At 39.1% G+C, this 10,854-nt stretch overlaps 1 protein-coding gene across 2 annotated transcripts in view; it reads left to right on the forward strand.

Moving 5' to 3' along the window:
• The window catches only part of ccdc93 (coiled-coil domain containing 93), a 41,342-nt gene extending 30,949 nt beyond the window's left edge, over nucleotides 1-10,393 (forward strand). For both annotated transcript variants that reach the window (XM_044016081.1, XM_044016072.1), the window contains exons 15-23: nucleotides 239-320; nucleotides 555-629; nucleotides 1,976-2,047; nucleotides 3,399-3,507; nucleotides 3,653-3,735; nucleotides 3,841-3,878; nucleotides 6,375-6,459; nucleotides 6,780-6,893; nucleotides 9,494-10,393. In XM_044016081.1, the coding sequence (XP_043872016.1) occupies nucleotides 239-320; nucleotides 555-629; nucleotides 1,976-2,047; nucleotides 3,399-3,507; nucleotides 3,653-3,735; nucleotides 3,841-3,878; nucleotides 6,375-6,459; nucleotides 6,780-6,893; nucleotides 9,494-9,550 (715 nt within the window). In that variant the 3' untranslated portion in view covers nucleotides 9,551-10,393. The remainder of the gene's footprint in view (nucleotides 1-238; nucleotides 321-554; nucleotides 630-1,975; nucleotides 2,048-3,398; nucleotides 3,508-3,652; nucleotides 3,736-3,840; nucleotides 3,879-6,374; nucleotides 6,460-6,779; nucleotides 6,894-9,493) is intronic.
• The last annotated feature ends 461 nt before the right edge of the window (nucleotides 10,394-10,854 follow it).

The raw sequence follows: 10,854 nt of genomic DNA on the forward strand, positions 1-10,854 counted from the left end.
GGACACTGTATAATCCTAGTGCCGGTCCCAAGCCCTGATAAGTTGTGTCAGGAAGGACACATGGTGTACAAAATCTCTGCCAAATTAAGTATGTAGATCACTGAAAAAGCAGATGATCCACTGTGGCGATCCCTAAAAAAACCTGGATGTGATGTCATGCATAAATGTGCTGATGGCTAAAAAGCCCACAGTTAACTGATTAGCTAACAGGCTAACTGTGTTTTATTCTGTTTAACAGCTTGTTGGAGAAGCTGAGGGCTCTGGTAACAATGAATGAGAGCTTGAATCAGCAGGAGCAGGAGTTCCGCACGCACTGTAGAGTAAGGATATCAACATACACGCTCTCTCTCTCTCTTAAACTGTGAACATGTTCATCTCTAGTTTTGCCTCTAATTTTGTTAATCCCAGTGTGGAAAGTAGAAGAAGTATTGTGTTTACTCGCCAGAACGGAGCCAGAGTCAGAACCATGTCTGTCTGAAAGCATTATCTGTGTCTTGCACACAAGAAGAATGTGAGCTCACTGGTGTTTTCTCTTGCATGGATGTGATGTCCAGGAAGAGATGGTCCGCCTGCAGCAGAACATCAAGGAGCTGCAAATGGCATCAGGGCAGGATTCAGAGGACGAGAAGGTATCTAACACATCTTATATGTGCCCAGCCAAAGCAAAACCAGCAACAAGTGGGCCAAGTGACATTTTGAGTTATTACAGATTCTGAAAGTGTGATTTCCATCAATGTCCAACACATGGAAATCTGAAAATATTTGAAGAAGCCAAATGTGGCCATTTGAATGTAGGCACTCCTCAAACTGCTTTAGGGATACTTTTAGCCTCAAAGATATACACCTTCTGGGAGCCAAGAGACTGAATCATCACATTTGCATAGCCCAACCCCCTCCTGGTCTAGCTGTAAGTGAAACCACACCTCTCTGTATGTGCTACTTCTCATCACAGAAACTGGAGCACAGATACTATTACATATACAACACATAAAAACTGGACATAACCTCTTAACATTTGAAATGAAATAACTTGAAACTGTTATAGGAAGGGGTGTGGCTTATTCTGTTGTCATTTCTTGTCCTTACACTAGTGTAGTCATATTTCCATCATCTATTTTTGTTGTTGCTGAAATAACAGTTTACAGTGCAGTTGCAGCAAATACAGTTTAATCGTTGCATAGTCCATTTTAGTCAGGAGGCTACTTTTAGTTTTAGTAGATTTTATATCCTGACCATATTAATCGTTACATTTGTCTGTTTCAAAGAAGTCAGCTCCCTACCCCCGTCCTGAAGGCCTCAAAATCTGCCACCAATGCCTACAACAGACAATCATAACCCCCCTGCCACCAACACTCCTCACCTACCCCTGCCCTTCCCGACAAAATCTCACTCTGAACTGACTCTCAAACTTGAGAGCCCTGATAAACTATTGTGTTTGTTTGAACAATGTTTATCAATAACAGTTCTTCTGCAATGTGTTTTCCTTGTCCATCATCATTCATTCATCGGTGAAAACACACACGGCTTCTCGAAGCAGCAGTAACAGTAATAAGCAGCAGTCTCAGTGAGGAGCGCAGCAGCAGCTGCATATTAAGTGTGTTTCCTCTGTGAGGAGCAGCTGATTGGCCGAAAAAACAACAAAAGCATTGGAATGTGATATCACCATTCATGGCGATCAAACAACCCTAATTCAAATATAAAGTGTATGGTTTTAAGACCCACAATACTGTGATTTGAAACATGTAGTGGCTTTTTCGACACTTCAACTTGCATAATTTTGAAAAACACAAACATTTGTAAAAAAAAAAACTTTTTTTCTTTGTTTACTCGGTTTGCACTGGGCCGACTTGTTGCTGATTTTGCAATGGTGGGTCACATATATTATCATTTGTTAGTAGCCATTCCTTCTTAAGAAAAATATCTCAAAGTGAAACCCAACAGTGACGTATGTTTTCTCCTGATTCTCTTTTCTCAGGAGAGGAACCAGCTGATAGACAAACAGTATAACACAGACAGAGAGAAACTACAGAAGATCCGTCTGCTCATGGTAATTGCTTCAATGACCATAACAAAGATTAGCTGAAACTGGAGTGATCTTTGTGAGGTACTAGGTCAGTGTTGCAGGTTACAACACTGATTAGTGATTCAAAAATGAAAGCACACAAAATACACTAATGAACAGCTTGGCTTGTTATGATTTTTTCCAGCTCATTAGTCACTGTGAGACACAATCAGCTTTTACCCTTGGGTCAAATTATTCTGCTACAGAAGCTGGTTACTGGTTCTGACTTGTATTTCTTCTGCTACTTTTTTTGGGTGGTCTACAGTCTGCACCATTGTCAGCATGACATTATGATACTCTCTTCTTTTTGCTGAGCTTGAATGACAGACTAAAGTGAAAGATATTAAAGTGTAACCCCCATAACATAGTCGGTGTTCTCCATGTTGCTTGAACGTTGTGTGTCGAATGCAACTTATTGGATGAAATAACTGAAAAACAAACTAGTACTGGCAATTGAAAAAGAAGTAATCTCCTCTTTTTTTTCTTTTTAATAATTTTTAATTTGTTAAAGAGGTGAACTAGCTGTTAAAGTGAGACTATGACACTGATCTCATCACAGCTCTTAGTTCATTGGTTCACAAAGTGCACTTTCACATTACAATTGAATAGCTAATAGTGGAAAAACAGCTGTTGCATTGCATTGCATTGCATGCCATTAGTGATCTGTACTGCATCCAGCCCACATCTGTAATGCAATGAGGAGAGCGTCCCTGAATTAAGACAGTTAGTGACGCTGCTTCACAATTTTCCCAGTCCAGACTCTGGCTTTTGTCATTGTTTTGAGTGAGACACCTTGTAGGAAAAAGATATGCATGGATACCCAACCTGAGCTTGTCAGGAACTTAAATCCAGAAATGATCAACAGACTTGGTTTGGGTTCAGTTACATCACGTTAATTGACTTGATTTCACATTGTTTTAGTGAAACATAGAGAAAAGCAGGGCCAATTTAAATATAATTTTATATTATATCCCATTAATAGTATGTTTTTTAAACGGATTAAACCGATAAGTTTAAAAATACAGATTGACCTAGTGATTCTTTTTAGAACTGACAGCACATTGAAAGCTATTGAAGCCATCCATGATGGATGGGTTAGGGTTGTGTTCCATCAGGTAGGGTATAGCCAGAACACAGGAAATTAGGCCGTATTTTATGTTTTACTCTTGTGCATTTTCTCCAGATATTCTGGAAACAGATAAAGTGGATATAGTTGTGTACCTGGGGATCACTTTCCTCCTTCCGTGTGTGTTGTCCATGAGTCTATTAGTTGCAGCCCCAGAACTCCTGAGGTTCAGCTGTTGTAGCTAAATCACTCCGGACTTACATTTTTCAGGCTCGGAGGAACCGTGAGATTGCCATCCTGCAGAGGAAGATTGATGAGGTCCCAAGCCGGGCTGAGCTGACCCAGTACCAGAAAAGATTCATCGAACTCTATAGCCAAGGTGGGTTCATCCTCTGTAGCTGCTCTACCCAGACTTACACCAAATAAATGTTCAGAGACACTGAATGTCCAGTTAGAAATGAGTGACACTAAATGTGTTTAGAAAATTAAAAAAACAAATGACTGATTCCTCTTGTGCCTTTCAGTTTCTGCAACACACAAAGAGACCAAGCAGTTCTTCACTCTGTATAACACATTAGATGACAAGAAGATCTATCTAGAGAAGGAGGTCAGTTGCCATATAATTATCAGTCATTATCAACCCAAGCACCTGTATTCACCTGCAGTATTGCGCAAACATATATTTCATAAGAATGTGCTGTCATTTCTGTAGGTAAATCTGCTGAATTCCATTCATGACAACTTCCAACAGTAAGTAGAAGTGTGCTTGTCTGTTGTATGTCTGTAATGTTGAAAACAGGTAGAGTTCTGTGCAAATGTTTTAAGCTAACATTAGATTTGGTGTTTTAATGGTCATTAAAGCGCGCTTTAATGGCAGACTTGCCCCATTCACGCAATAAGCTTATCTTGGTCTATATGTGTAACAGGCTCTGTGCCGCAACAGTAGAGCATTTGACTCCAGATCAGAAGAATGCGTGTTTCAAGAGCCACCAAAAACAATATTTCACTTTCACTCCATGGGGCCAAGTAATAATAATAAAAAATAACTAGTACCGCGCGCAGTTCTGAACGGGTTCAAGCCTCATGTGTGAATTCATTAACCGCGCGCGGTACTAGTTATTTTCAATACTAGTTATTTTCAGCAGCGTCCATGTGCATGTCGTTCCAAATTTCAGGGGGATCGGGCAACGTATGGCAAAGTTATAAGGCACTTCCTTTTTAAAATGGCCGACTTCCTGTAAGGTCAAATGCGTGTCTGTAAACGTGTTCAGGGAACTTCCCTTGTCTTACATATCAAGTTTTGTGCAGATCGGACAATCTTAGAGTTTACGTTTCAGGAATTCCACTTCCTGTTGGGAGGTGATCTTTTGCACACATATTCAGAACAGGTCCCTGGTGTCACATACAAGGTTTTGTGCAAATCGGAAAACGTACGGCAAAGTTAGAGGGCACTTCCTGTTTAAAATGGCCGACTTCCTGTTTGGTCAACGGCGTCTCCGTAAACGTGTAGAGGGAAGGTCCCATAACTCACATATCTAGTTTTGTCGGACAATGTAAGACTTGACTTCCTGTTTTGGGTGTTCCTTTTATGGACATGTTGAGAAAGGGTCTGGGGTCCCACGTACCAAGTTTTAGTTGGATACAACAATCCCTGCTAGAGCAGGATCAAAAACTATAGATGAAATTCTGTCTGCTGTCACCAGGGGGCGCTGTTTTCGAAAATGAATATTTTCATATAGACGTGTTCAGGGTCGGACTATCATCAATCCTAGCAAGCACCAGGAGGTGCTGTTTTCAAAATGTACCGTTTCAGCAACATAGTCGTCTTCAGCAACTACCCATCATCAATCATTGCAAGTTTGGTAGGGATCGGACCTTCCATCGCAAAATTATAAGAGTTTCGCTGTCTGTTGTGAAAAATCACAACTATCGCCAACTTTGGCGCCCCCTATCTCGTACACCATGCGACATTTAAAAAAACTTTCCATAACTTATGCTCCTCAACTTGTCCACAATGACCTCGCCAAGGTGATCGCACAAAAGCTCTGGGACGAGCTAATTGAAATACATCATATTGTCTGCTGTTTTTGAAAAATAATATTTTCATATAGACGTCTTTAGGGCCGGACTATCATCAATCCTAGCAAGTTTGGTTCAGATTGGATCAGGATTCGTGTAGTTGTAGCATTTTTTTTTTCAAAAATCCGACTTTGCATCGTTGCCACGGCAGCATCGTTAAGCGATTTGTCGCCATATTCATCACGCATCCTCTACCTAGTGTTTTGAGTGTTTTCACCAATTTCCCCAATGAGTTCGATACGATGATCTTTGTAAGAGTTATTCCCAAAACCGTAAATAAAATTTTTTTTTTGTGTATTTTCTTTCACCACAAGGAGGCACTGTTTTCAAACTTGAGTTATAAGAGCTGCGTTTTTCTGATGCGAAACATCAGAATCTTTGCGAAATTTGCTGCCCCCTATCACCAAGTTTGAAGGTGATCGCACAAAAGCTCTAGGACGAGTTAGTTGAAATACCATTGCTGCGAATTCGCCAAAATCGCCCAAAAATGGCAGATCAACCTAAGATGGCGAACTTCCTGTTGGGTTTGGATCATGGTCATAATGTAATTTTTTCTTCATGCCGACCTTCTACACATGTGTACCAATTTTTGTGCATGTGCGATAATTGTGTGGTTCATGGTGATTTTGCCGTATTGGCCCCTCCCACATCCAATTTTCGACGTACATTCCCACGAACATTTTTCAGACATAAATTTACACCAGGATTGATCCATCCAGTTTCAAGGGGGTTCTTGCAACCTTTTTGCTCGAACCCTAAAAAACTGATTCCAAATACACACCATGTTGGTGCCTTTTTTTTTTTGTCTAGTGTCAACACTAGGTGAGGGGTGCTGTTCTCATAAGTGAATAGGCAGATTTTCTTCAGAGTATGATAGTTTTTTCTTGGCTTAGCCAGTTTATTTTGTAATTCACACCTTTCTTTGTTGAATATATAATAAATGTAACAAATTGCCATCTCTTTCTTATGTTTCTTTTGTTTTTCCTCTTACAAGCTGGTTTGTCAATGATCACAGAATTCAACTGATATAAAAACATCAAAGCTGGTGGTGCCCTGAGATTTTTGCACAGTATTGTATATGAAGTGCTTGTGATGTGGAGAGTACGGGTCACCTGTTTCCTCTGTCAACACATCGTCATAGCTCTACTGTGCTGTACTTCTGTCCAGGGCCATGTCATCTTCAGCAGCCAAAGAGCAGTTCCTCAGACAGATGGAGCAAATTGTGGAGGGAATCAAACAAAGCTGCATCAAGGTAACTCTCCAACTCTGGCTCTTGTAAAGAATGATATCACTCTGTTTCAACCTAAGTTTAATTTGAATTATTTTCATATTTACGTTACTTACTGAGATCTGGAAACGTAATAGTTTAGTTGAGTTTTGTTCATTTGCACATTATATAACAGAAAACATAGAAGTCAATGTAGATAAGACTTTGTGCAGAGGTTAGAAGCCCAAAACAAACAACCTTCCAAACAACAACAGTCACACTAGTTGGCAACAAAAACCAGTAGTGGACTGAGTTAAAAAAAAAAAAAGAACGATGCAGAGCTTTCTGTTTGTAAACATTTCCAGATGGAGAAGAAGAAGCAGGAGAACAAAATGAGGAGAGATCAGCTAAATGACGAATACCTGGAGCTGCTCGATAAGCAGAGGCTCTACTTCAAAACAGTGAAGGACTTCAAGGAGGTGAGAAAATCAGAGCCTCTTTAGTTATGAAACAAGTTCCAGTAGAGGTGGAACAGATTGATGTGTCTGGTCATCCTGACTCATTAGACTCATTTAGGCAGCCCATAGACCAAGTGGAATGGAATTGGGCTTGTAACTGGAAGGTAGCAGGTTCAAATCCCCTGATAGGTCAAGGGCTGGGGTGCGCCTGAGCAAGTTATCCAACCTCCCCCCATTGCTCCCTAGGTGCAGATAAGTGTTCTCGGTTTGTCTGATGGGGTAAATGCAGAGGTCAAATTCACTATCACTGATTGTTGTGTGTGTGCCAAAAAAAAGAAGAAAGAAATATCACTAGGTGATGTCAGTGATATTTTCTCACATCTACCCAAGTAGTTTTTTTTACCTTAACTCAACCAAAGTACTCTCTTTTAACCCATATCACCATCGTAATTTATGCTGTGAACTAGGGATAGACTAATTATCGACCGGGCTGATATTCGGCATTTTGACACAAATCAGCATTTGCCTTTTTTTTAATCCGTAGAGCCACTGGAAATACACCATAACAGCCAATCAGCAGTGAAAGCTGCGCATGCACAGTGCTCACAGTACCTTTTCTCCTCCGTGAGCCTCACACACACGGCGGAGAGGAGAAAAAGTTTTGCTAGTTAAACATTATTTCCATGTCTTTCTCCTGGCTCGGTCCAGTCTGTTTCTGTTATTATATCTAATGTTTACAACGTCATCTTCTCTGTTTTTGGTATAACGTCAAATTAAATGCATTGCATAAAGTTTAGACCCTGTTGTTGACAGGATTGTTTTTTAAAATTAAATACTATTAGATGGACTATATTTCAAATAGTCATTAGGTCACATGACCTAAATGAGGCCGCAATAGCAAAAGAGCGATGGGTCAGACATTGAACAAGCCGTGATCATGCAGCTATCATTGGGTGGAAATGGAGGGTGCGAATGTTCGTTGAATATGCAACCTGAAACAAATGTTTTATTTTACTCATTTATTACTAATTTAATAAGCTCAGTGCTAGCTGTGAATCGATGAATCTTCTGCTCAATACACGAGGCCCCAGGCGTTGTGTATTGAGCAGAAGATCATAACGTATTTTTGAGAGTTATGTGACAGCTGCAGATTCGTCAATCCATAACTGTGGATTCGTATTTTTTAAGTCGTCACTTTTTTGAATCGTATTCTGACGGTTGTACACTACCAGTCAAAAGTCTGGACACACTTCCTCATTCAAGTAAATGGAAAGGTGTGTCCAAACTTTGACTGGTAGTGTATGTGCACATTTTTTTGACAGTTATTTTACCCCATCAGCGAATTTTGATCACATTCAGCAAAGTTAAAAATAGGGCGTCTTTGGGGCGTCTAATTTCTTATTATTTTCCCCAGGACGCCCGGATGCCCTGATAGCTAAAAGCCTGGTTAGCACATGCCTCGCCATAATGTTGCTCCAATGTTTTGCTCATAGTGCAAACAACTCAAGACGAGTCCAGTCTTTATCAATGAAATGCGCTGTGACGCCCAAGTAGTTGTCGTTGTTCACAGAAGTCCAGTGGTCCCATGTGAGAGCAATGTCCTTTGCTTGCTCTTGCTCGAGCATGCTCTATATTTGTAGTGTTTTCGGTCTTAAATTTAATTCACCGTGGCATTAAAAAGGTCTTAAAAAGGTCTTGAATTTGACTTGCTGAAACCATGATTTTAAAGTTATCATGAGTCATATATCTCGCATCGTATTGTGAGTTACCCTGCGATACCCAGTCATACTTAACAGCTGAGAGGAGCAGTCTAAATTGAACAATAATTTCAAATAAATAAAAATATAATCAGTGAGTAAATGTATTCAGGGTTATTTTATATATTGATTGAACACAATCTTAAATTAACCTTATTATAACACAATAGCAGACGTTAATGTAAATGTAGACCTCTGTCTGAAGGGTGCATTTTTTGAATTCTAATGAACCACAATTCAAAAGCAATGTCTGATTTTGATATCGTAATTTTGTTTTATCACTTGTCAGTATCAAGCTATTTCACTGACCACTGTGGGTTTTTCTTTCTTCAACGGAAGGGTACCAAGAATTGTGTCCGTGTGTATCTATTACTATTTACGTTTTTATTTTATTTTATTTTTACCTCCTGTTCTGATCACCCATTTGTATTTTTTGTCTCCAATGTATTTCCTCGTGGCTGTTTTATGTGTTCCATGATAGTGTTTCCTCAATTTACTTCCTTTCTTCACTTCCTTCTCTTCCTTACTTCTTTACTTCCTCATTACTGTTTTAATGCATAGTACCAGCCATATGTCAGTTGAGATGGTTGTTGGGTGGTAGGTTGTCATCCTGTGAAGTGCTACACAAATAAAGTTTGCTTTATTGATTTGTTGATATTTTATAAAAGAAAAAAATTGAGCACAAAATAGTTGCCCATTAATTTATTTAGTGATTAATAGTTAGCAAATCAATACAGCAAAAAAGCATCATATAAGATTATTTTGAAAGACCGTGTATATATGAAATTATTTTATTTGAACTTGTGAATCACAGTCCCTGGGCCACAGTGATTCACACAGATGTCTCTCTCTTTCTCCCTCCAGGAATGTCGGAAGAATGAAATGCTGCTGTCAAAACTGAGAGCTAAAGGTGCATCTTAGTTGTGAAACTACTCTGGTGATGAGCTGGTGATCACAGATTAACGTATATGTTATGAAATATGTATCTCTTCTTCTCAGCATTCCACGCTCTGTCGCCATTCTTCTTTCTGTAAAATGTACACTTAGCCATTCACATGTGCCAAATTTAGCTGCCTGAATAAACAAGCCTTGGTTATGGTGTGATTACAAAGCCACATGTTCTGATAACTGGTCTTCAAATTAACAATAAGTTGGAGCTTTGTAACCATCATCGAAGTGATGACTTTTTTTTAACTACTCTCTTGAAAACTGTCCCCACATCAAATTCCGACACTGATTAACAACTTTTATCAGTGTTTCCCAAACTTTCTATGTAGAGACCCACTTTTTAAAGATAGCAAACTGTCATAACCCAAATCACAATATCATTCACAGCATTTACCTGTTATAAATGTTTATTTGGTAAAATAATTATTTCCAACACATGATTGGTAAATTAATTAAAACGTAATTGTATGCATGCTCTAACATTAATACACACATAAATCTGCTTGGGGACCCAAGAAAATCCCCTGTGACGCAACTGTGTTTGACAATCACTGTTTTACAGTGCACTAGACCTCATTTGTAGTTAAAATAACACCATGTCATCCCCAGGGGTGCCTTAACATGTTTGTTGATACAAATGTTGATGACATAGTTCAGATATTCCATCATAGTACAGTCATGTGTGAAGTTTGAACCATTCATGCAGCTTAATTCCTTGTGTATTAATGTTATCATAATTATCCAATCAGTTTATTTGCCTCTATCACCATTGAATTATGTGCCGTTCTTAATAAATACTCTAAATAGTTCATAAAACCCTGGCTCTGGTGTTAACTCATGTCTGATGGGTCATGTGCTATCAGACACTGTGTGCTTACTGAAGACACGGCAACTATCACAAAAGACAAATCAAAAGTCACATGATGAATATGTGAAGAAAACATTTTGTGTATCAGCAAAGAACTTCCGATGTGCTGCTGTTCATGAACAAGCTGCCAAAGAGATGCATGTTTTCTAACACAGAAAACACAAAACATCCAGCAGTTGTGGGAAGAAAAATAACTCTCTCCAGGCTGTGCTAAAATCATTGGCTATCATTTGATATGTTGTTTTAGCAATGTAATAAAGACCATTCAGTACAGTATCATTATTTTTCAATAACTATTGGAACACATAAAGAAAATACGGATAACGTGTTCAAATAATTCTGGAATAATTTAGAACTGGAGGGAGGAGATCGGAGTCAGCTCAACATCCAAACAAAGGTTAAATTTTGT

The sequence above is a fragment of the Solea senegalensis genome, linkage group LG2, assembly GCF_019176455.1.
Source record: "Solea senegalensis isolate Sse05_10M linkage group LG2, IFAPA_SoseM_1, whole genome shotgun sequence".
Classification (NCBI taxonomy): Eukaryota; Metazoa; Chordata; class Actinopteri; order Pleuronectiformes; family Soleidae; genus Solea; species Solea senegalensis.